This window comes from Phyllopteryx taeniolatus, chromosome 1 (genome assembly GCF_024500385.1).
Source record: "Phyllopteryx taeniolatus isolate TA_2022b chromosome 1, UOR_Ptae_1.2, whole genome shotgun sequence".
Taxonomy (NCBI): domain Eukaryota; kingdom Metazoa; phylum Chordata; class Actinopteri; order Syngnathiformes; family Syngnathidae; genus Phyllopteryx; species Phyllopteryx taeniolatus.
Genome location: NC_084502.1, coordinates 1274655 through 1300227, shown reverse-complemented (window position 1 = coordinate 1300227; position 25573 = coordinate 1274655). Strand labels below are relative to the sequence as shown.

Below are 25573 nucleotides of genomic sequence, written 5' to 3'. Positions count from 1 at the left end.
AATTAATTAATTAAATAAGGGCAACCCAATACAAACCCATGGTGCTCTATGTGAAAAGAGTAATTGCAACCCCCCCCAAAAAAAATCCTTTTTGTTTTATATTAAATATTTGTTAAAACAGTTATGACTTGACAGTAGTAAATGGTAAATATCTGATCTGTGAAAATATCATCATCTCTTAACCCCCCCCCCCCCAAAAAAAAACACAGTGCCCGAGGAAAAACAACCAATCAGAGACAGAAGGCATGACTTACGAAATGTCAATCATTTGTCACGCATTCGTGCTCACTTTGATTGCGGTCACACCACCACGGCCTCGCAATAATTAAGACTTCAAACCAATAACATTACAGTCATAGTCCAATATGATTAAGGTGCTTTTTCTTAGGTTCTGAGGTCAGCACAAGGCCACGGGGGTGGGGACAGAGAGGGCTGAGTTTTTTTCACAGATTTATAATGTACTAATGTTAAGTCATAATGACAGAAGTCACTTAAATAGTACCTGTCAGACAAAGTGAAGTAGGCTGCAAAAACCCATAAAGAAACACATCATGCCAAGATCTAAATAAACTCAAGAAACATAGTGACTGAAGTCTTTCAGTTTGGAAAAGGGTTACAAAGCCACATCAAAGTTTACGGGACTCCAGTGAGCACAGCCAGAGCACATAATCCACAAATGGAGGAAACTGGGAACAGTGGTGTGCCTTCCCAGAAGCGATCGGGGATCGACGAGGTCACAAAAGTACCGAGAACGACGTCCAAAGAGCTGCAGGCTCAGTTAAGGTCAGTCTTCATGACTCAGCCACTCAACAACCACAATGACACTGGGCAAAAATGGCATCAATGGGAGAAGTCCAAGGCAAAAAAAAACACTGCTGACGCCCACCCATAAAAAAAAAAAAAGGATTAGCTCACATTAATATATATTGACTTTGACCCAACTTTTAATATTGGCACCAATGATAAGTCAACTCGACTATCCCTACCTGACTACAAAAAAATCTGAAGTGGTTCAACCCCTGCTATCAATGTTTACAGAGTGACGTGCACCACGAGCGTCAGTGACGCACTTGCACTTCCTGTCCATGACCAAATAAGTCCGGTGTGGGAACCCGCTACGCCTCTGTACCTTACCGAATGTTTCCCACCAAATAAGCCAAATATAAATACATGTTTCACTAGACCGCTATTATGTAATGATGAGTCAAAATCTCCTCCCAGCAGGCCTTTGTTTCTATTTATAGGCTGCGAAGATACTGAAATAAATCTGACAGAATTTGAACGATGACAAGAAATACAAAGGAGAGGTGGAGGAGATAAAGTTCCGAATTTGTTGAGTTGTGCTGTGTGATGCAGACATCAGGCGAGCACAGGGAGCATGTAACCACGACTGCAGGGACGAAGAGTTGGAGGAGGAGGAGGGGTGGACGTGCGAGCAAGCGTGACGAAGGGACATGCTCACGTGTTGTACACGACATCACTCCAGAAGAATTACTGCGTGCCGCAACATTATGACCAAAGCCACGAAAGATGAATTCAATACAGTATATTCTGCCTTTGCAAAGATAATCATGTTCAGTTTTTGCTCAGGCAGAATGAGTCCAATGTCAAGTTCCTCTCCTGAAGGTCACGATGCTTCACTTCCGCTGTGTGCACATCATATGACCACACATGGCTTGAAACCAAGACACAATGCACAATCCACACAGTTTGCTATTATTATTATTATTACACACTGTATGTAACTGTATTAAGCTAAGATCATTCTTTTGACTCTGTGTTGTACACAGTATATGTATGATTGTATTTTAACTATATGAAGCACTTTGTGCGTCCCGTCTTAGAAAAGTGCTAAAGGGTTCAAAGGGTTGAAGCTAGTTAAATTCTTCAAATTCTTATAAGGTCATGTTTTACATAATTTTGCTTTATTTTTTCGTCTCACCTTTCTAGGGTGGTCTTCCATATTACAGACACTAAATTAGGTAATCAGGGTCATTTCACGCCAATTTGTCATAAAACTAAATGTTTCATTTAGATTGAGTTACTGAAACGACACATACGAGGTATTTTGAATTCACAATTGTAAACTGTTCCCAATGAGCCACACACAAATCCCACTGCCACAACATCTCCAACTTCACCGAACTTTTGCACATTTGCAGTTATCATGAGCTAATGCTAATAAGCTTGTTGGCTATTGCTCCTCTATGCTAACACTGCAGGCCTGCTTACCTTTTGGCCTTGACATAAAAATGCTTCTGTGTATTCCAGCAACCAGACCCCTACTGTCATGTGACAATGGGGGATCTTCACCCACCCTAGCTGCCAGGTCATGGGCAGAGAAACACGGTGTGGGGATGGTATTATGCGAATTAGCCGCACTATTACATCGCAATCAGTACAGAGCGGCTCGCTTGCTTGCATAACATTAACTTGGTCATTTCATTTCGGCAACTCCAGAGACTCAGATACTTGTATGCAAGCAATTAAAAAGTCAAGTTTCCATATTATTTCCCCTCTAAAGCGCCTGAACTGGCTCCTTCGATTCATATATTTCACACAAGCTCCTTACGAGTAATCTTTTCACAATGTCATGTAGCTCTCTGGGATGCAGGTACAATGTGTGACCTCATTCGGGCACTAAGCTATTCACGGGTGTTCCCTGGGGAGCGACATAATGAAGGTTGTGGGATCTACTTTCAAAGTACACAGTATACTTCCCCTCAAATAAATTCCATCGGACTCGGCAGACGTGGCAAAAAGGATGTCAACAATATGTAAGTTTACAAAAGATGGCTGGACAGGCAAAGGAATGCAAATGTATCTACTTTCAAGCTGCATTCATGTAAATACGACAAACAGGATGATTCTGTGGCTTGTAGTTTGCAAAGAGAGAGATGGATTATCGGCGGCTGCACGGGCTCGTGTGATTGGCGAGTGGATTTAGTTGTCATGGTTTTTCATCCCTACAGATGGTTACCGTGGCAATGATAACTGCTGAGAGCATCACTACTTAAAAAAACAGAAATATTCCTACCGTCTACAAGAGCTGTCAAAACCGTCCAAACATATGAGTATATTTGTTTTCTTTTTTCATTCCTATGAAATACCCGGGATCAGTGCAGCAGGTATAAGCCCCAATCTCGCAACTCAACCGTACCATCTGTCAGGTCAAACTCCACAGGACCTCTCACGTGCACAACAGCACTTCCTGTCCCGTCACCAAGAACTTTCCCGAGAAAATAAATACGAGCGGCTCACCTGGTAACTAAATCCCCTGTTGTAGTCCACCGAGAGCATTTTGGGGCCCTTGGGATGGGACAGGATGGTCCCTAACCCCCCTTGTTCTGCAGGCAGTGGCAGGAAGAGAGAGTCAGAAGGGTTACGTGTCCCACTCGGAAGGAGGACGTGGTTCACCTCGATGTCCGCTTGGAATGCGAGGTGGCGAGCTCACATCCAAAAATCCCAGGGAAGAAATAGAGCTTAGCGCAGCGCTGATTCAATCGTGTCTCCTCTCATCCAGGGTCAAATGTTTCTGACTCGCATCCATCCGCCAATCCGCCCATCACCCCCACCCCTCAACAGGGATTAGCGCTGTGACATCACCGATTCTACCATGATGTGAGCGCAGCTTGTCTCTCCCCGAGCCTTGCAGATTTATTACCTAAAGTCTTGGGTCAGGGACTGCGTCCCAAAAGGTTTAAAGTATTTTAAGAACAAGAACAAAAAAACAGGGCGATACTGTCAGATCTCTACCAATCTGCTCAGATTAAATGTCTCCAAATTCAACCACAACCTACTCCAGACGAGCAAAGACCATGAGCACGAGTCAATTCCAAGACTGTGCCCAACCATAAATGAAGCAGTTTGACCCAAAAATAACAACTTCAGTGTTGCTTTTGCTACACTTGCATCTCTGGCAACACCATTGCGAGCCTGAATCTCTTAACTTTAGTGGACAAAATGTTGTTGGTCCAGCCTGGCTACCGTTCATGTTGTGATAGCACTTGAATCGGTGCTAATACTAGTCAGAGTTGGGTGCAATGCTTGTACTAAGCAACTACAGACATTTCATGATGTGTATTTTTGTTGACAGTCTGGATTTGCTCTTGGATCAGCAGAATACAGCACACCGTCAAACAGCTGAGCGGACTTATCCTTGTTAAGGCAGTGAAAAGACGTGCTGCTATCAGAAGTCTCAACAAGTCGGTAAATGTTGAGTATAGTGCTACTTGCTGAACCAAAGATGTGTTCGCTATGAGCACGTTCTAATTTGTTTACATGCCACTGGTAGTTAGGACATCATGAGTTTAGCATAATACCAGCATATCAATAACAAATTGCTTCATCTTGTTAGCTGCCGAGGCTATCGCTAATGTTGTTGCACAACAAGAACACAAAAGAGAAACTGGCTACAGGGCCATTCAGCGTAAAACATTCATGTGCTCCTATGTAGGCCATAGCGAACCGAGTTCAGATGGCTTTCACATCAAATACAAATCGCGTTTGGAACCGTATCAAGTACACCTCTCGCTGGGGGTCTCAAAGCGGTTGACTTGGTCCACCCCCCACTCTTTTATATAACTTACCATAGGTCAAAATGATTTTGTGACCTGTTTTAAGTTTGACATCTACATGTATGCGGTTTGTCGATTGCATGCAATAATAATAACGACACTCACTATTCCAGTACCTGCCCACTTAGCGGTTGGTACACGCCCACTCATCTCAGGAAAAATGGCTGAGTGACAAGCGAAGCGGCTGCTTCTTGTGCAAAGCTTTGCATTACATAGATCATTTTACACTTGAGACGAGGTGAGTCCCAGGATGCAAATGTCTGGAAACAATGAGTCCCAGCCCTGGGACAATGAGTCCCTGCAACTTATTATCATGGAGTACAGATACAGTAATCCTCCGCTATATGACATTTGTCGCTTTGCGGTCCCGCTATATTGCAGATTTTTTCTTGTACAATTGGTAAGATATTTTTGTGTTATCCATGGCTCTTGCCTGCGATTGGCTGGCGACCAGTTCAGGGTGTACCCCGCCTCACGCCCGAAGATAGCTGGGATAGGCTCCATCCATCCATTTTCTGTACCGCTTAATCCTCACAAGGGTTGCGGGCGTGCTGGAGTTTATCCCAGCTATCTTCGGGCGAGCCGCCGGGTACACCCTGAACCGGTCGCCAGCCAATCGCAGGGCACATACAAACAAACAACCATTCGCACTCACATTCACACCTACGGGCAATTTAGAGTCTTCAATCAACCTAACACGCAGGTTTTTGGGATGTGGGAGGAAACAGGAGTGCCCTGAGAAAACCCACGCAGGCACGGGGAAAACATGCGGGGCCGGGGTTTGAACCCCGGTCCTCAGAACTGTGAGCCAAATGTGCTAACCAGTCGCCCACCGTACCTTAGGACAATATATTTCCCCAAAAACTATCATGACAAACGATAGTATTGTTTTTTATGCCACTGATATAACGGTATTATGGCGCAGAATAATTTAAGTACATCCTTTTTTTTTTAAGAACAATTACTTTTCAATTCTAAAGAACATCGACGTGGTTTAGAACAATAAATAAAATATCTAAGATAAATAAAATATATATATACATCAGACTCTGGCTAAGTGTGCAAAAACTGCATTTATACAAATATTAAACATTTGGCACATAGAGTCATAAACCCACTAAAGAGGCCCAAAAAGTCTTAAAGCCTGCCAAATTTGAATGAATGAATTATTTAAAAAATAAAATAAATAAAAAACACCATGTATGTACTCAAAAGCATTTTACCTGGTTAAAGATAAATAAAATGTCAAATAAGGCCTGCCCTTGAGTTGCCGGATTGTGATGTGAGACCTTTAGCTGTCAATCAAATGACGCTGAAAATGAGTTTGCTGAAGTCAACTACTGCCGGAATATTGAGAACAAGTGCCGCTGTGATTATGGTTTATAAATAGTTAACTTGCCTGAATGTGTGTGTGTTATGTGGGGAACACGCACACACACACACAACTCCAAGTGCTGACGTTTTAACGATGTCGCCGCGGTCGAGTGAGCGGTTGAGCTCCTTAGCTTGCTAGCTCGCAGGCTAGCAAATGTAATGTAATGCTGTTTCCCATATTTATATTAGATATTAATGATCCAATTGGAGCAAAGCTTATGTACATGTCAAATATTAATGACAAATCCAGAGTTATAAAATGCCAGGTGTACACTGTATGACCAACTAGAGCAGCTTGAAAAGGGGCATCCTGGGTATTTTCAACCCAAATTATTTTGCGAACCCGAAAAAAAAATGATGGCATGGGATCTTTAAATTTAAAAATGTGTTTGATTTGGTGAATCCTGCAGTAACCTCCTACAGAGACAACAAATATGTACAATAATGACACAATAATGACATAAATAATAATAATCATAAATGGGCAATGTGGACACAATAGAAAAGCACTTGTACATAAAGAGCACATAACTATAGATAACAATACTGATAATGACGGTTCTGCTGAGATTCGTTTTCTTTCATACATTTCAACTGCCCGCGTGCACTATGACCTCTAACCCATAATACTAACCGACCAATGAGTGAAAACAATACTTTTTCCCACATTCATGCTTGGCAGAAGTTCAAACATTGCTGTTCTACTAACATTGCATATCGAAACAAAATCTTATTTTTCAATTCAATTTTATTCTTCAAATATATTTTTTTACAGAAAACAACAACAAAAACACAAGCAAACAAAAAGATATTTTTCAACTGTTTCACTTTTGTGCATTTTCTGAGTTTGAATCGGAATTTCGGATTCAGTCGAACATTTCAACGGTCAATTAGTGAGCCCTCGAAGGTCAGGCTCCTGTCATTGACCTGTTAAGGTCTGCTGGCCGTCTTTTACTTACTGTCCCTCACTCAAGATTGAAAACTAAAGGTCAAAGAGCCTTGCAGTCCGTTGCCCCCAAATTGTGGAATGCACTTCCGTTTGAGCTAAGAGACTGTTCCAGTAAGACCTGATTGTTTTGATTTGCTCTTTCTTGTATTCACGGGATAATGTTTGGGATTCTGTATTGTAGCCATGTTAAAACATTTTGTAGATCCTTCCTGTGAGAAGTGCTACAGACCAAAATGTGCTTACTGATCATCATCATCACAAAACTGCATTTTCTTTTTTGGTCCTGGAAACTAAGTCATGAAACTTGCGGAGGAAGCCGAGCCAGAGTGTGCAAATTAAGTGAGAGAATAAAATGATTGCACTTACCACATTTTTATTTTCTTGAGGGCATTGTTCCTGCAATTAAAGGACATCAGTCAACAGGACGAAAAGAAAACCCATGCTTCATACATACACAGTCCTTAACAAATGTATTCGACAAGCACCCAATCAAAGGTTTGTGCCGCAGCTGGCCTAAATGAACAGTATTAGCAAACGACATGCTGTAGAATTAATTAAACTGTAGGACATGTGGGACTCGGAAAAAATGGATTCATGAGTTTCGAGAAAAAAGAAAAGAAAGGGAAAAACACAGCTGAAAGATAGCACTGATGTAATGGCATCTATTCAGATTGTAACATGCTAACAGTTGGTATGCTAAGATATAGCAAAATAGCGACCGGAGTTGAGAAAGTGCTAATGTCTTTTACACCCTGACACGTGCAGGGACTATTATTACTGACTTTGACATCACAACCCTGATTTTGGTGTTCAAAAAGTTTGAGGCTTCGAGTCATCACACCGACAGACTGATAGCCGATGACTTCATGTTATTCTGAAAATATCAACGTAATCATCATTTCCGGGGTTCTGTGCACCTGAACAAAGTTCCTGAGCCTGAAGCAGCAAAACAGCCGCACGGCATGATGCTCCCGCCATTGCGCTTGACTGCGGGAACAGTATTTGAAAAGGTTGAAAGCCTCACAGGTCCTTCTCCAAACAACTTCCCAACTTTCTTGCATCAGACCAAAGCGGCGACTTCCAAAACTCATTTTCATGTTTCCGATTTTCTAGGATAATAACAAATGAAGTCCATCACGAGGATGAGCCCTCTTATGGGAAATATCAAGTCGAGTTTAGCAGTAACCACCAGGACCAGTCCGGCAACAATCATCTTTGCAGAGTTCACTGTATTGAAAAATCAACAATTATTTTGGTAACTGGTTGTGGCAGAAACCCCAAATCGGGTGGTGGTCTCCTAAATCTGTTCAGCACCGAGTATCGTCGCCATTGATGCCATCAGATATTTTCCTTACCTCTGTAAATGTAAACATTCACTCTCCACCACCGATTGTGTAAACCTTTAAAACAGCCATCATCCACAATTTCCCTTTAATGGCACGAAAACGATTTATTTACGATACATAATGTATCTTTGGTCATCTTATCTATGACAGCCACATAGAGTAGCAGGCACAACAATGACATGCTCTCCCACTACACGGCTGAAGGTGCACAATTAACCTGCCTTGGCTGAATAAAGGTTAGGAAACGCTGCTTTCGAGCACATCGCATTGCATCAGCGCTCGCTTCCCGGGGATTACGGCTCACCTGCGGCTCCACATCGGGACATGACATCCTGCTGAAGCTATGAACACACTCGGAAGCTGAGGGAGAGCAGGCGCGCCATGTGTCACCCCAAAACAAAAAAAAAACAAAAAAATGGAGTCAACATCTCCCATCTCTCGCTCAGGCGGAATGGATTTTCCCTCTTTCCTTCCGAGCATCTGAATACTGATGAGGTGGCGCTGCCGTTTACAGTGAATTCAGACATTGTTGTTTGAATTTGTTGGTGAGCCCAATGGAGTGGGCCGCTGACCTTTGCGGGCAGGTGCTCAATCTGACCGCATCACCGAAAGAATAGGAATCGATCGGAGGGAATTGAGCACGGGCCTTCTCGCGAGTTGAAGGCGTGAACGGGCAAACCGAGTCGAAGATGCTCCACGCGGGCTGGCGGCTTGCATAAGAGGATTTGGGTCCAAATCAACAAAGCTATTTGTAGTTCTACAAAGTGCTGCGCTTTCACTGACGCCAACAGCATTTTAGAACTTCAACAAGACTGTGCATTTCTTATTTGTAGAACTGCACTGCATCATGAGCTGTGTCTAATATTTCGTCTCCCGTAGTTACATGATGCAGGACACAGTACAGTTCTTCAACCACAATTCCAATATTGTTAAATTGATACTGTACCACTGTGAGTGCCACTCAAAACAGAGCAGTTTTTTGCATGAAATGACGTGCAATTTCGCATGTGTGACTAATGAATTGGCCTGTGAGTGTAAATTCCAATTATGCCCAGTGCAGTGCATCACTGAAAGATTTAAAATGCTCATTTAAGATACGCACGCTGATTGTGAAAACAGTAAAGGCAGCTTCAAATGTGTCCAAGACCAAAGCAAATCAGGTCGACCGTCGTGTGCTTTATTCTAAAGACAAATAAGGTGGACATTTCACACACCAATGAAGTCATAACTCTGACTTACCGCTGGCAACAGAGGCTCCATCTGAGCACCCTGGTCGGTAATGTCCATCTTTTCCTCCTCCTTCTCCTTCCAAATGTGCTTTCTCTTCTTCAGTTGAGACGCTGATTAAGGTTGACGATGAGGAGCCTGGCTAATATGGCACGCTCCCTCCGCCCCCCACCCCTCCCCAGTACAGTATATTTACCGGTTTGGCTTTTCTCAAATGGAGCTGGCAAAGCGTGCCCTACATATTTTACGCATGGAGGAGGGAGGTTGCGCCTGCCCACACTAACGTGGGGAAGGGGAATCGTGCGAGACAGCCTCCGTATGAAATCATTGTAACACCGATATACGCGTATTGCTACAATATGTCACAAATACTGCTGGGGGGGGGGGGGGGGGGACACATTAAAGTTTCCTACAGCAGCGGCATAAAATACACTTAGAAATGCACGTGAAAAAATAATGTCACAACATAACGTGGTGGTGCAAGTCCACATTTCAGTTTATGCGGCACGCGATCAAGTGCCGCCATCGAAGCATCGTGACGAAGGATGTTGCGACAGCACGCTGGCAGTCTGGCGCCGCCCTCTGGTCAAAACTGGGAAGTTTCTTGGTGCTGCCAAGAACCATATTAAAGTGCAGTACTGTACAGATTGCCTACTATGCAAATACGCCCCCTATAGGTTGCTGCTAGAATTCCCGTGAATCCATCCATCCATTACCAGTACCACTTCACACACACACACACAAAAATCTACCCAAGTACCACCATAAAAAAAAACATGATTAAAACATATTGCACATAAAAGTTGATTAAAACAAACGAACATTTCTTAAAGATTAATTGCAAATATATTGTGCTTGAAAGTTAGACGCAACTGGACAGTACATAACAAATGTAGGCTACTGCACTGGATTTCTTTATTTTTTCTTTTTTAAAGATAATAAATCTAAGCCACTGTACCATGCCCAGTGTGAACATTAAATTCAGTCATTCTTTCGCTTACCACTAGAGAGAGCCTGCAGCCCACCAGTGGCTACGAGTACCCCCTGCCATTTTACAATATTTTGACCTCATTTTAAATTTTTCTATCCCTATTGCCTGCAACACTCTAAAACAAAAAAATCAAATGTAACAATATCATCGTTGAAAAAGGTTAGTGAGGGATACTGTACATGATCACTGCACCTGTTTTTAGCCTGTTATGAACCTTTGATTCACCAAAATGTCATGTAATTGTGTAACTTTATCACATTGTACAGTTTGTTGTATTTACTTTAATTTTGCTTTGTTTTACTTTGCTGTCTGCAGCGTGGTCGGCATTGTAAATTAGAATCTGTGCTCAACTGCGAATGGATGGACGGACGGATGGATGGGTTTTATACCAACTTGTATAAACTGAATTAGTCACAGTATTCACACTTGAATATATATGGTTTTTTTTTTTTTTTTGTTTTTTTTACACAAGGCAGTATGTTTGAACTACAATAGCATGGTATAAATGCAAATAAGAGTAGACATTTTAAGGAATCAACTTCTGTGAGAGTTCACTTACTATTTGGATTCGGATGTTGTCCGGATCAGAACCGCCCCGTCACACGTCATAACTCCGACAAGATGGCCGGGAGTCGGGGGCTAAAGTGAGGAAGGAAACCAAAACACGGGCTGCTTCGAGCTCATGACGACCAGTTATTGCGAGTAGAATCGCTTTCTGACTCGGTTCTTTGGAGTTCCGTGTGCGACATGCCGGGGTCGGTGTTGTTTGTGGCCGCGACCAGCAGACAACGTTCGGTTGTCTGCTATGTTTGGCTAGCTAGGTAGAGAGCTAACAATGCTATCTGCCTGCGAGCTGGCAAAACTGTTACCGAGGGACTTCACTCTTACAAAGTGACAGCGGCCTTAGCCTTGTGTGAAAAGTTTCATTTTGTTCCCGAACAACATGTCAATTGCGGCCATCTCGTAACATCTTGCGTGCGTCGAATGAAAGGGAGAAGTTAAATGACTCGACCCCAACTAGGAACTTAGCAAACGCCTGTTAGCTTGTTCACCCTTTTATGATGTAATTTATTTTATTCGGGGAAGTTCAGGCACATTTTCAACTCTACAATAACTGCTCAACAGTACCCGGACCTTGTAGTCCCGTGGGCCCAGCCGCCCACAATTACGTCACCTAACAAGTGCCGGACGTGAGTTTAGCCGAGGAGCTGTCAGCCAGTCCCACCATGGCCCACCCCCCTGGGAACCTGCCCGGGATGCAGGTAAGGCGAACCCGTGCGGTGTTGACCAAACTTTATTGCGCCAAGGGCACATATGTTACAATGTAAAAAAAAAAAAATCTCAAGGCTGAAATAATCACGATCTCGTGTCAATTCACACACAACTCTGTATGCAATCTGAGGCTGTTTGGTTCAACACAAAGCAATTATTTTGTCGTGATGGGGTGTGTCACAAGTTTCAGGACCGGTGTCACAAAAGAAATATTTTCGACCCAGACTAGCGACTACGGGTTTTCCTATACAATGCGGACCAGACGATCAGCCAGCACACCTTGCGACGTTCGCTTCATTCAGTGTGCGAGAAGAGACGAGAGATGTGGCAGCTGACCTTGACCTGAGCATCCGACAGTTCTTGGCTGAGAGGAACATTGCCGTGCTGGAGCAGCCTCCCTACTCGCCTGACCTGGCTCTCAGTGACTTTTGTCCACTCTTTCTCAAGCTTAAGGAAGACGTGGATGACATCGAGATGGCCCGTGACGACTGAGCTGCAGAGGATCTTGAAAGAATCCTTCCAGAGGTGTGCGAAGGCGTGGCACCGCTGAGGCTGGGAAAGTGGCTTGGACTCCAGGGGGATTACTTTGAAGGGGAAAACTTTGAGTTGTTGTGACCCCAGTCTTGAAACCTTTCAGAGACACCTCATGAATGGCAACAGATGGATACTCAGGTTCATTGTACCTTCTCCCATCTATTAGAAAGGGCATTTCATTATGTCTGTCACTATACACTTACAGGCATGCAAAAAAATATTACACCTTTTCTTCTATTTTCTTGTTCATTTTAATGCCTGGTACCACTAAAGGTATATTAACCTGAATAATACAATAATTATGACAAAAAGGCATCTTATTCTGTAATATTTTGTCCTATTTGACTTGGTTAATCTTAATTTTATTCTAGTGATTTTGGTTATTACCAAGAAAATCATGGAAAATGGCTAGATAGTAGCTCTAAAATGAAATTCTTGTGAGCTATTTTTGTTGGCATCATATTTGTCCAAATAAATGTACCTTTCGTTGTACCAGGGCATTAAAGAAAATAAGTAACTGAAGAATCAAGGCTCGTCTAATCAGTCTGCTTTCATAGAGGTCTGCAGAAATCTGACATTTGCTGCGGAGAGTCTGAGAATTTGGACTATTTTAAGTCTCACAATCATTAACCGATTATCAAAATAATAATTTTTGATAATCGAATAATTTGATAATCGATTAGTTGTTAATTGTTACGCCGCTACACATTACACTACATCACAAGGGACACGACAACGGTGTACAATCCTTGAAAACTGGTTGTGCAACCTGATGTTTTGAATTTACTTTTTCCACTGGATACTTTTTTTATTGTATTTTTATTTTGTCTATGATTCATTTGTTTTTCTATATAAAGGGTGTTTATAAATAAATGGAGCGAATGAGCAAAAGAGCCATTCCTTTCAAGTACCGGGTAATTGTAAGCAAAATACTATATCTGAATGTATATCGTGATATTGGGATAGAAAATTTACCTATATCCTGATACAAATTTTGTCCATATCCACAGCACTATACGGAAGCATCTTTTGTATGATCAGATAAAATGATATCTAATGGTGATGATGATATCCAATACCATTTGTATTATTTAATTTTTCCACATAAGTACCAGTAATCAGATGGATGAGCAGTTTCGATAATGGGATCGGAATCGCTAAATTCTCATCCATCCCATCCCTAGTTATGTGTAGTACCAAAAAGTATTGATTTGTTTATTTGTTTTAAAATCTCTTAAATCCAAGGTGAATGATTAATGAAATATGTCAGCTTGCTGATGTTTCTTTACTCCCCACCACTGCTTTTTTTTTTTTTTTTTTAAACATTCCCTTTTCTTTTTTTCTTGATTCTACTTTTGTGTTCCTCGCCCTCATTGTGCACATATGCCTCTACATCCGAACATCCATCCCGCTCAGAACATACGAGTGGACCCAGAGGAGCTCTTCACAAAGCTGGAGCGCATCGGCAAGGGTTCGTTTGGCGAGGTCTTCAAAGGCATCGACAATCGGACTCAGAAAGTGGTGGCCATCAAGATCATTGACTTGGAGGAAGCCGAGGACGAGATCGAAGACATTCAGCAGGAGATCACCGTGCTGAGCCAATGCGACAGCCCCTTTGTCACCAAATACTATGGCTCCTACCTGAAGGTGATGCCTCGACAGCCATTTAGTTTCCAGTTTTTGGGCAGTGACGGAACATCTTCATCACCCGTGTTTCTCTGATTTGTGATTCCTGTGTAGGACGCCAAGTTATGGATCATCATGGAATATTTAGGAGGAGGCTCTGCTTTAGATTTGGTGAGCAAGACCTGCTGATCTTTGTATTTTATTCTTTTGGTCGTGAGTAAGGTACGTGAAAACTACTCAAAGCAATACATTTGTTGTTTTGTCTTCATAAGATGGAGCCAGGTGCTCTGGATGAGACCCAAATTGCCACCATTCTGAGAGAGATCCTCAAGGGACTAGAGTACCTGCACTCTGAGAAGAAGATCCACCGGGATATCAAAGGTATGTTTTCATGCAGTTGTCTTAAGCTATTTACAGTGTGCCTTTTATACATTCACTGGAAGAGCCTCAAGTTAGTGGCAGAAGGAGATCCTAAATAAAACAGCTGGTGTGAAACTGCTATTGTTGCAAACAATGACTTTGGACAACTCTGTTGTCTCTACATTTCATCTGTGCTGTATGCTTCTGTTTGAAATTAGATGTACATATTTAGTTTTCAGTTTTAAGTATGTGAAAATGTTTGGTAGTGATAGTCTACTTCTGAATCAAAGATGACTCCAGTTAATATAAGACAGGCAGTCTCACTAACAAAACAGAGCAGCTCATTCAACGAAAGATTGGCGACGTTCTGCTTCAACAGTTACCATGACGATGACAACAACAAGGATCGTAAAACACCTTAAGGAATGCTGATGATGAACTATAACCATTGGTATCCACAATTTTGGGAAAATATTTGCTTTGAGTAGCAACTCTTCCCCCACGGTCTCCAGTTGCACAAACTAAATTAGATAAAGCTGGCTGGCGAGCAGTTCAGGGTGTACTCCGCCTTTCTCCCAGAGTCAGCTGGGATAGGCTCTAGCTCGCCCACGACCCTGGTGAGGGTAAGCGGTATGGAAAATGGATGGCTGGATGAAAATAATACACTCATCTTAGTCATTTTAGTTATGTAAATTTCATTGGGGTCTTGCATGTCTTAAAATGTACTTTGGTTGTTTCTGTTTATAATTTCTAATATCCAAAAGTGCAATTAAAAAAAAATAAATAAATAAATAAAAAATATTTTTTTTTATTATAGAATCAAAATATGTTGCAATACTTTTTTGTTTGTTCAAATTTCTTAATTCTAAACAGTGCTAATTGTTGTCACTATAATTGTGATGTACAACCCCAATTCCAATGAAGTTGGGACGTAGTATTAAACATAAATAAAAACAATACAATGATTTGCAAATCCTGTTCAACCAATATTTAATTGAATACACTACAAAGACAAGATTTTCAAGATTTTCATTTAATGTTCAAACTGATAAACTTTATTGTTTTTAGCAAATAATCATTAACTTAGAATTTTATGGCTGTAACACACTCCAAAAAAGCTGGGACAGGTGGCAAAAAAGACTGTGTAAAGGATATCATTGGCTCAGGAACACTTCAGAAAACCAATGTCAGTAGATACAGTTCGGCGCTACATCCGTAAGTGCAACTTGAAACTCTACTATGCAAAGCAAAAGCCATTTATCAACAACACCCAGAAACGCCGCCGGCTTCTCTGGGCCCGAGCTCATCTAAGATGGACCGATGCAAAGTGGAAAAGTGTTCTGTGGTCCGACGAGTCCACATTTCACATTGTTTTTGGAAATTGTGGACATCGTGTCCTCCAGGCTAAAGAGGAATAGAACCATCCAGACTGTTATGGACGCAAAGTTCAAAAGCCAGCATCTGTAATGGTATGGGGCTGTGTTGGTGCCAATGGCATGGGTAACTTACACATCTGTGAAGACACCGTTAATGCTGAAAGGTACATACAGGTTTTGGAGAAACGTGCTGCCATCCAAGCAACGTCTTTTTCCATGGACGCCCCTGGTTATTTCAGCAAGACATTGCCAAACCACATTCTGCACGTGTTACAACAGCGTGGCTTCATAGTAAAAGAGTGCGGGTACTAGACTGGCCTGCCTGCAGTCCAGACCTGTCTCCCATTGAAAATGTGTGGCACATTATGAAGCGTAAAATACAACAACGGTGACCCCGGACTGTTGAACGGCTGAAGCTGTACATCAAGCAAGAATGGGAAAGTATTCCACATACAAAGATTCAACAATTAGTGTCCTCAGTTCCCAAACGTTTATTGAATGTTGTTAAAAGAAAAGGTGATGTAACACAGTGGTAAACATGACCCTGTCCCAGCTTTTTTGGAACAAGTTGCAGCCATAAAATTCTAAGTTAATGATTATTTGCTAAAAACAATAAAGTTAATCAGTTTGAACATTAAATATCTTGTCTTTGTAGTGTATTCAATTAAATATAGGTTGAAAATGATTTGCAAATAATTGTATTCTGTTTTTATTTGTTTAGCACAATGTCCCAACTTCATTGGAATTGGGGTTGTAAAATGGTCATGCTGTTTCAACTCTTCTCTACCCAGCCGCCAACGTGCTGCTTTCTGAACAAGGCGAGGTGAAGCTGGCCGATTTTGGTGTGGCCGGCCAGCTCACCGACACCCAGATCAAGCGCAACACCTTTGTGGGCACGCCTTTCTGGATGGCACCTGAGGTCATAAAACAGTCTGCATACGACTCTAAGGTTAGGCTGGTCCACCATCACAGTTGAACCTTAAAGGTCGAACGCAATCTTCTCCAGCACCATGGTCAACCCATTTTAAAACCATTTTGTCCATCGGAAATTGAGTGAATCCCAGCTGATCACTGAGTCAAAAACTTAATGGCTAATAGGAAAGTAGTAATTGGTATTTTTACTTGTTTTGTAATTGATATTTTTACTCGTTTCGTGAAGCCACAACATACGGCAGGATCCTCACACTTGTAATGAATAAAAAAAAAAGAACTCATCTGTAAGCCATTTATTTTTAAGGGTTATGTTGCAAGATTAGTTTAAAATGAGTAATTATTAATAATTATACGGCGGCACGGTGGACGACTGGTTAGAGCGTCAGCCTCACAGTTTTGAGGACCCGGGTTCAATCCCCGGCCCCGCCTGTGTGGAGTTTGCATGTTCTCCCTGTGCCTGCGTGGGTTTTCTCCGGGTACTCCGGTTTCCTCCCACATCCCAAAAACATGCATGAATTGTAGACTCTAAATTGGCCGTAGGCATGACTGTGAGTGCGAATGGTTGTTTGTTCCTATGTGCCCTGCGATTGGCTGGCAACCAGTTCAGGGTGTACCCCGCCTCCTGCCCGATGACAGCTGGGATAGGCTCCAGCACGCCCGCGACCCTAGTGAGGAGAAGCGGCTCAGAAAATGGATGGATGGATAATAATTATACAAATACTTTGAGACAGAAGTAGAGGGTTAGGGTTAAAACTATTACTATAGGGACTTATAAAACTTTTTGGGAGGTGAGGGGGGTCCATTTTTGCATTTGATAACTGTCACAAATGGTTTATATTGATGCTAAAAAGTAGATCAGTAAAATAATCAACCTTTTATAAAATAGTGACACATACAGCTGCTAGCCAGTTTATGTGTTGCAAACTAGCAGCTAGTGCCTGTGGTCGTCAATGTTTTTGGTTTCAGGGACCCCTTTCAGGGTAGACATTTCCCTCACAATCCTAATGTCAATTAAACATAACTAATCTGTACCACTAAATGTCATAGGAAGGTATCTGTTCTTTAACTCTTACTTTTGCTCTTAAAAAAAAAAGAGCGAAAACTTAATGCAGGGACATCAGATTTATGCTGTCACAATAATTTAACAGTCCCAAAGCTAAGGAAGGGAGGAGTAATTGTACCGGGGAAGTAATGTTTTGAAACTAACCCACTTTCCCTTGCATTCCAGACAGATTCCGCACTAATTTGGTAAAGGAAAAATTTAAAGAGCTTTCTAGAAGTTTCAATAACCTTCAAAACGTTCCACGAACTTCTAGAACATTCTGCCAACATAGATGGCAGCATAAATGCAGGGAACGTCCACTCAACAGATCAGTTTACTTCCAGCCATCACAATGCAGAGAACTCGATCGTCACCCGTCATTACTATCTGCATTCGTCACGCATGTCATCAAGAGGTCGTAAGCATCCGGCAGATGCATTTTGCTACGTCTGTGGCAAATTTGTCAAGACTAGAGCTAAAAAGTACTCTCTAGAAAGATCTCCGAAAATGCCTGAGGCCTACAATGCATATGCCTGCTATCATATATCCAGACCTTGTGTCATCCATTGCGCCAGTGCCACACTGCTCTGAGCTTCCCATGGCCACTGCTCCAAAGAAAGAGCAGCAATATAGTTGGGATGCTGATTCTTGAAAGTAATAAGCATAAATCGCAGAAAACTTCTCATTTCTAATGTTTCTATTGTCTCACTTGTGTAATCCCAGAATAAATAAATGCTACTATTGCATCATATGTTGTTTTGCATCTACTTTGTGCAAATCAGAGTACAAATTTGCCACTTTGTCCCAATGAGAATAGGTAAATTTCATAACTATGATCCTGGACAGAAAATCAAAGTTAGAAATGAATATAAGCATCATGTTTTCTAGACATAAGCAAAAGTTGATGCCCAAGGACAACAATTGTTACATTGTGTTATTATTTTTTAATTGAAGCTCCGGTCCCCATATGTTGGCCCACTTACACTTTTTAAATTATACAACATATTTAATTGCAGTTTTTTAATTTAATTTAATTTTTTGTTTTTAGTGGCTCACCAAGTTAGCTGACAGTTCCTGGGGGGTCCAGGCACCCAATTTGGGAACCTCTGACTTATACTAGCTGAACTTCACCATCTCCCTCCAAGTTTTTACACAACTTTGGAAGCCTATTTGTCTTTTGGAATGTTCTAACATTGAGATTCCACATTTGTGACCGTTCAAAAAGAAAGTGTAGCAACAGCTCTGTTTGCTTTTCAGGCTGATATCTGGTCTCTGGGAATCACAGCCATTGAGCTGACGAAAGGTGAACCACCGCACTCCGAGCTCCATCCCATGAAAGTTTTATTTCTAATCCCAAAGAACAACCCTCCGACTCTGGAGGGAAACTACAGCAAGCCGCTCAAGGAGTTTGTTGAGGCATGCCTCAACAAGGAGCCCAGTTTTGTAGGTATTTCCCTCCGGCAATTATGTTTACCTTGAGCCTTTCATTTGAAATGGCTTTTGCCTGCTTCATTTCTGCAGAGGCCGACTGCCAAGGAGCTGCTGAAGCATAAACTGATTGTACGCCATGCTAAAAAGACATCGTACTTGACAGAGCTGGTGGACAAGTACAAACGGTGGAAGGCAGAGCAGTCGAGAACCACAGAGTCCAGTTCTGATGAGTCAGACACGTAAGTGTTAACTGATATATTCATATTTGCAGTGGTGGGAAGTAACAAATACTTAGTTGTCGATTTTTCAGGCATCTTTTTTTTAATTATTTGTTATTCTGATGACTTTTTTTTACACCCTACATTTGAAGGGAGTAAAGGGAGATATCTGTATGTTCATTCTGCTCCTTACTTTTTCCAAATAGGCTTGTTACTGTTTTTTAACCTCCGCGGATGATGATGACAAAGATGTAAATAGAAAGTGTGGAGTTTGCATGTTCTCCCCGTGCCTACATGGGTTTAATCCGGGCGCTCCGGTTTCCTCCCACGTCCCAAAAACATGCGTGGTTAGGTTGATTGGACTCTAAATTATCCGTAGGTGTGAATGTGAGTGCGAATGATTGTTTGTTTGTATGTGCCCTGCGATTGGCTGGCAACCAGTTCAGGGTGTACCCCGCCTCCTGCCCGATGATAGCTGGGATAGGCTCCAGCACTCCCGTGACCCTTGTGAGGATAAGAGGCTCAGAAAATGGATGGATGGACATTTCAAGGTTGAAATGGCATCAAAAGTTTTTAGTTTTCAAAGACGAAGAGATAGCTTCTCCAGCCAACACTGCCATGTGCCGCTATGTTCATCTATTCGGTTTCACGTTTTAACACGTTACCCATGTTGTCACTATGTGTTTTCATGGCGACTGCAAGTTCAGATGCCGCCGTAGACTGAACATAGAAGTAGTGCGTGTAAGAATAAAGTGTTTGATGTTGTCAACTCGAAGAATGATTTGTGGCAAATGCGTAGTTGTGGCATCCTCAAAAACACCACTTTCTGGAGTTCAAAAAAGTTCTACCTAATCTGTAAACACACCAGTAAGGTCTATTTTTCAGTTATCATTAACTAATTTTGCCTTTTTTTTTTGTTAGTCAGTTCACAACATTAACAAAGTTATGGGAACATGATTGTTAACATAAAAGCTTGAGCCAACGCTGGCTAGCTCTTAGTTGAAAAAAACGGCTGTTTTATTTTGCTTTAGCGTGACTATGAACTGTTTTTCTTCCATTGCACCATGTTATCCAAATGGATATTGTATATAATTCACAGTAAAAATGTTTTTACGTTTTATTATTGTACTTGGGTACATCTCAGTCAAATTTTTTTTCTTTTAAGTACAAGTTGAATCAGCACTTCTACTTTTTACCAAAGTCTTACACAGTTATCTTCTACTCAAGTACAGTGTGTGTGTACCTTAGCTGACTGTGCATTTTTGCACGAGGCTATGAATGTGCAGTGTTGTGTGGCATGAAGCTGAGGAGTTGTTTGCAATGTATGTTAGGGAGCAGGATGGGCAGGCGTCGGGCGGAAATGACTTTGGCAGTGACAACTGGATCTTTACCATCCGGGAGAAGGACCCAAAGAAGCTGCAGAACGGCGAGGGGCAGTCAGATGAAACGGAGCAGGTGCCATGCGAAGTAGTCACACCTCCCAAATCAATTGCACACAACACTTGTTTGTTAATGCGGAGGATCGTCTTCTTTCCCTTTGGCCTTTCGTCTTATTCAGGGGTTACCACAGTCATCCTTCTTTCATCTCTCCCTGTCCTCAGCATCTTCAACATCTAGCTCCGTGTACGGTCTTTTGGTCGTTGCTACCATCTCCAAGCTATACAACACGGCTGGTCTCACTTCCATCCTATAAACATTTCCATTCAATTTAGCTGGTGCTCTTCTGTCACAGATCACTCCTGACACTTACCTCCACCCGCTCCGTCATACCTGTACCATGACTCCCCATAAAAAAATCTTCAGAATTACCTATATTAATAGTTTAAACCATAAATATACCACAAACTATGATCCCAAAATGCTTTATTATAATTTCGAACTCCTCTTACAGCATTACCTTGAAAAATAAATGACTTACAGATGATTTGATTTTGGGGAAAAAGTAACTGTGTCTCTCTCCGGAACAAGTGAAAATGGCAATTGTCAAGCAATAATGAGACCGTCGTTGTTTCTTAGCTTTTATGAATCAACTAATCAAATCTGAGAATATTTACTGTTGAGAGGTTGAAATTCTGAGGATTTGGACAATTTTAAGTGAATGCCTCTAAAGGGGTGATTGATTTTCAAAATAGTTGTCAATTAATTGACTTATTGTGACACCTCTACTTCAGTAGATGTCTGTGCTGCCCGACATTTTGCGGTACAACGTGGCATTAAAGTCCAAATTTGGACTTGCCAGTATAAGGGGAAAAGCCATTAAAAAGGATCGCTCAGAAATCTGTGATATAGTTATGGGGGTTCACAGGACTCTCCTTAATACTCCTCGTTGCCCTGAACAGTTGATGCAAGTATTTGAACATTTACCGACCTTGTAAAAGCAGAGAATAGCATTGATGTTTTGATTTGCCTACTTTTAGTGGTGTGGTGCTATATTCCCCTCTCACCTTTGATAATTCTGTGCAGACTAAAGATATTCCAAAGAGGCCTTATTCACAGAGCCTGTCTACAGTCATCTCTCCTACATTAGCCGAGGTAACAATTCAGAATCCACAACAAAAATATCAAGAATCCCTTGGGTCGATACTCAAAAATTGTTAACATTGGCAGCTAAAGGCCAGGCAGGAGCAAATGAACCGGAACCCTGTCGCCCTGGACGACTTGAAGGAGGCCATCTTGCGGACTGAGGAGGCTTACCCCGGCATTTCGGATTCCCTGGTGGCTCACATGATCCACAGGCTTCAGAGGTAGCACCTGCCACCATCTGCTGTTGTCTTGATGTGATTGACCTGATTTAATTTTTTTTTTTTTTTTTTTTTTTTTTGCAGTTTCTCCACAAGCAGAGCGTCTTCTTTGCCATAGTGAGTGGATCTCTGCTACTCACCCACGGAACCATCTCGCTCCCCTCCCACCTCTGCCATTGACCTGTTCACTCAGTAGCAGCTGATCTTGATCAACATCTATTCTGCGGGGACTGCTGGCGTTGTCGCTACGTGGCATTTTGCCCGACGAAGAACGGAAGCTCTCAAAGCCTCCGACGCAAGACTTCAGTCCACCGTTCCCTTTTAACCGAAGCAAGCGTCATATACCACCAGAACCTTTTTGACAAAGCATGCTCGGTGTGAACATCCTCTTTACGCCAACATGCCTAAAGGTAAACAGCAGCGTTCTTCATGGAAAACCTCAGGTAAAGTGCTTTAAGTTGACTGTCAAGTGGGCAGGGTTGTCAATTTGCAGGAGATGATTCACTGTGTACAAAATGGCCCCACACATTTTGTAGATGCTTCTACTGAAAAGGAACATAATGAGCATTTTTTTTGATGAGTGGCACTTCATCATGAGATTTTTTTTGTTTGTTTCACCAGTCTGTGAGTTACGGAGCCCCAAACATATTTGTGGCACAATATAGATGTAACGTATGCACAAATTGCTAAATTCTGAGCTTGAAAACAAATTTGAGGCCATGTAATGGGTATAATGTCCACACAAAATGCTCTGGCCTCGAAATATTAATCTGTGCCATCAAATAGGTATAAATTGGGGCCATATTCTCCCGTTGGCTCGAAGTCTTTTTTCTTTGCGCCTGATTCACGCACTTTCAAAGTGTGTCGATTCTCCCGCGCTAACTTCTGCCACACTAGTGACTCATTGAAGTCTGAGGGAGGCTGTAATTCTCTAAAACTGGAGCTTTCTTGAGACATGAATGCCATTGAAATCCACGTGGAAAACATGTCACACATTGAATGTGAAATTAACTTCCATAGCGGCTACACAAGTTAATCACTGAATTGCTGATGACATGCCCACCGCCCCATTCATAAGCAAGTAGTGTTCAGTCACAACACAGTATTGCTTATGAATGGGGCAGTGGGCACGTCATCTGCAATGCATACATATGAAGTGCGACATTTTCCCGATGCATTTTGTAAGGCACCGATTTATTCAGTCATAAGCACAGTATTGCGGTGACCGGCTACGTCGGAGCGGTTAACTAAATCAAAACATGCATTATGATGTTTCACCTTCCCGGGGCGCTAGCCTTTCAACAGCATCTGGAGTGCGGAAGAGGAAACACGCTTAAGTCTTTGGGAGAATTTGTGCTCGGCCAGATTTGACAGGGAACGCCCACCTTTCAGTGTTACTCCGCCCAGAGTGTGTAAATAGCAAGAAAGTGTGCAAATGATAGAATTAACTGGTCGTCAGAACGGGCGCGGGCAGAAAACTGCAGAGCTGCGTGCCTTTTCTGACTAAGCACATGGGAGATTAGACCCCTAAATGCTAATTTCTGACCGAGAAAAAAAAATTGCGGCAAAGAAAATGGTTACAATGTTATGAAATACTAAATTGCGGGTTTAATATCATTCCCATGAACAACATGGTAAGCAAATGGAGCAAAAACTGCAATACATGTCCTTAAGGTTTGTTAGAAAATGTTTCCTTAGCACTTATAAAATTTATTTACGCTATTATTAATTTTAATATACAGTCCCCTCCAAAAGTATTGGAAAATAGGTCAATTCCTTTGTTTTTGTTGTATACTGAATACATTTGGGTTTCAGATCAAAAGATGAATATGAGACAAAGACAGATGAGCTTGTGTTTTGGATCATAAGCAGATCCTTTCTTTCTCCATACTTTGGCCTTTCCATCACTTTTGTAGAGGTTAAACTTGGTCTCATCAGTCCAGAAAACTTTTGGGGCTCATCTCTGTACTTCTTTGCAAAATCCAATCTGGCCTTTCGATTCTTTTAGGTGATGAGTGGTTTGCATCTTGTGGTATGGCCTATATATTTCTTTTCTCGACGTCTTCTTCGAACAGTAGCTTGATACCTTCACCCCTGCCCAGTGGAGGTTGGCAGTGAAGTCACTGACTGTTGCCTTTGCCTGTTTCTTCACGAATCTCAAAATGTTTCTGTGGCCGACCTGTTCGATGTGTTGCTCAGTACACCAGTAGTTTTTCTTTCTTCAGTCAATCTAAAAGGCAACACCTGCGCAACTCTAAACACCCATCAGTCACATGTTCGAATACTTTTGCTCACTTAAAAAGTAGGTGGGTTCAAACAAAAGGTGCTCTGTCCTGGGTTGTTTAACACGATGTAAATACCATGAAATAAAAGCCGGAATTCTGAAATGTTGTCTCATATTCCTCTTTTGATCTGAAACCCATGTCTTCGGTATACAACAAAAATAAAGTAATTGACCTTGCCGTTTCAATACTTTTGTAGGGGACTACATTTTTCTCTAGTGTGAGGATAAAAACACACTAGAGAAAAACACCCTGTTAATGTCTTTCTCTATTTAAATGCCTCTCTGTAATACTTTGCAATGCCAGGCTTTTCAGAATGTCTTTGTAGTTGATCCCCAGCCTAAATGAAATTCAATCATCCTCATATCACTGACCATTGTGCAGCTTCAGACGGGGCCCGTTTCTAGGGAATGTGCACTCTATATGCTTACCCAGTTGGCCAATACGGACCAACAGCTACTTGTGGCCACAAATTACCATTTCGTGGTCACAAATTAGCATTTTGTGCACACAGAATTTCTGTACTGTGGCCACAATTTCCTCCCTCCCATGCTCTGTAGTGAGTAAATCTCATTAGTGTTTTCTCAGTCGACATCCCAAGTTCCAATCCTTCCATTTCAGTGGCCCGCAAAGAGCAACTGTGTTTGAAGGATGGAGGGGATTCTGGGACAACACAGCCAAACAATGCCACTCATCAAACCCTCCTCACACGAGAAGTGCCATGGTTGGACTTTTTTTTTTTTTTTTTTAAATGACTGTTTCCATTTCTTTTTTTTACTCCATGAAAGTGTGGCACTTACTGAAAGAGAACAGAGAGCAAACATTTTTATAATTGCTCATAGCCATGTGTTGCTATGTTTACTTAAGAGCTCCAGAATCTACTGCGCTAATGCAGCAATAATGTTGAAAAGTTGTATCACTTGTCAGCACAGATAAAAAGCAAATTAAGAAATATATGGTATTTTTATAATTGCAGTTATGGAATTATGGAATGCTTAAAGTTATATATATATATATATATATATATAAAAGCTACACGCAAAAAAAATCTGTACATTTGTTTATCATAGCTGGCAGTTTATAGTACTGTATATAATATTTGCTTGTCATTTGAGAAGTTAAATGTAAGCTTTTAAAGTGGCATAAGAAATAAAGAAGCTACTGCAGATTTTATAGCTACCCTTATAATTTGAATAGAAAACAGTGCAACATTTATTTGTATATAAATGTATATAGTACACATACAATCTGCTTGTTCTCATTAGGGCCGCAGGTGAGGTGGAGCCTATCCCAG

General features: G+C 41.7%; 2 protein-coding genes across 11 annotated transcripts in view; one reads left to right on the top strand and one right to left on the bottom strand.

Annotated features, from left to right (window-relative positions):
* LOC133482805 (sodium-driven chloride bicarbonate exchanger-like) overlaps positions 1 to 9774 on the bottom strand; it is a 33153-nt gene extending 23379 nt beyond the window's left edge. Inside the window, exons 1-2 of one of the 7 annotated variants that reach the window (XM_061783807.1) lie at positions 9486 to 9774; positions 7267 to 7296 (exon numbers count right to left, since the gene is read on the bottom strand). In XM_061783807.1, coding sequence (XP_061639791.1) covers positions 7267 to 7296; positions 9486 to 9533 — 78 coding nt within the window. In that variant the 5' untranslated portion in view covers positions 9534 to 9774. Of the gene's footprint in view, positions 1 to 3261; positions 3348 to 3417; positions 3541 to 7266; positions 7297 to 9485 lie in introns of those variants that run through there. The other 6 variants (XM_061783720.1, XM_061783397.1, XM_061783390.1 and 3 more) reach the window with 6 other exon arrangements.
* Positions 9775 to 11061: 1287 nt separating this feature from the next.
* On the top strand, positions 11062 to 25452 carry LOC133483257 (serine/threonine-protein kinase 24-like). 4 transcript variants are annotated; one of them, XM_061784263.1, is made up of 12 exons: positions 11062 to 11108; positions 11590 to 11726; positions 13687 to 13917; positions 14011 to 14067; positions 14169 to 14277; positions 16424 to 16581; positions 18865 to 19050; positions 19129 to 19277; positions 20588 to 20723; positions 21720 to 21788; positions 21864 to 22000; positions 22082 to 25452. In XM_061784263.1, exons 2-12 carry the CDS (start codon positions 11691 to 11693, stop codon positions 22113 to 22115), a joined length of 1302 nt encoding a protein of 433 aa, XP_061640247.1. In that variant the 5' UTR covers positions 11062 to 11108; positions 11590 to 11690; the 3' UTR covers positions 22116 to 25452. The 4 variants fall into 4 exon arrangements, with proteins under 4 accessions (XP_061640247.1, XP_061640514.1, XP_061640333.1 ...); XM_061784530.1 differs by having other exon boundaries at positions 11064 to 11726; positions 18967 to 19050; XM_061784349.1 differs by having other exon boundaries at positions 11064 to 11726; positions 20588 to 20711.
* The last annotated feature ends 121 nt before the right edge of the window (positions 25453 to 25573 follow it).

Bases quoted from the DNA above. Each gene is read 5' to 3' on its own strand.
- LOC133483257 (XM_061784263.1), top strand. From the start codon at position 11,691: ATGGCCCACCCCCCTGGGAACCTGCCCGGGATGCAG. The intron at 11,727-13,686 runs GTAAGGCGAACC...CATCCCGCTCAG, and splicing joins GGAACCTGCCCGGGATGCAG to AACATACGAGTGGACCCAGA. The intron at 20,724-21,719 runs GTAGTCACACCT...AATTCTGTGCAG, and splicing joins CGGAGCAGGTGCCATGCGAA to ACTAAAGATATTCCAAAGAG.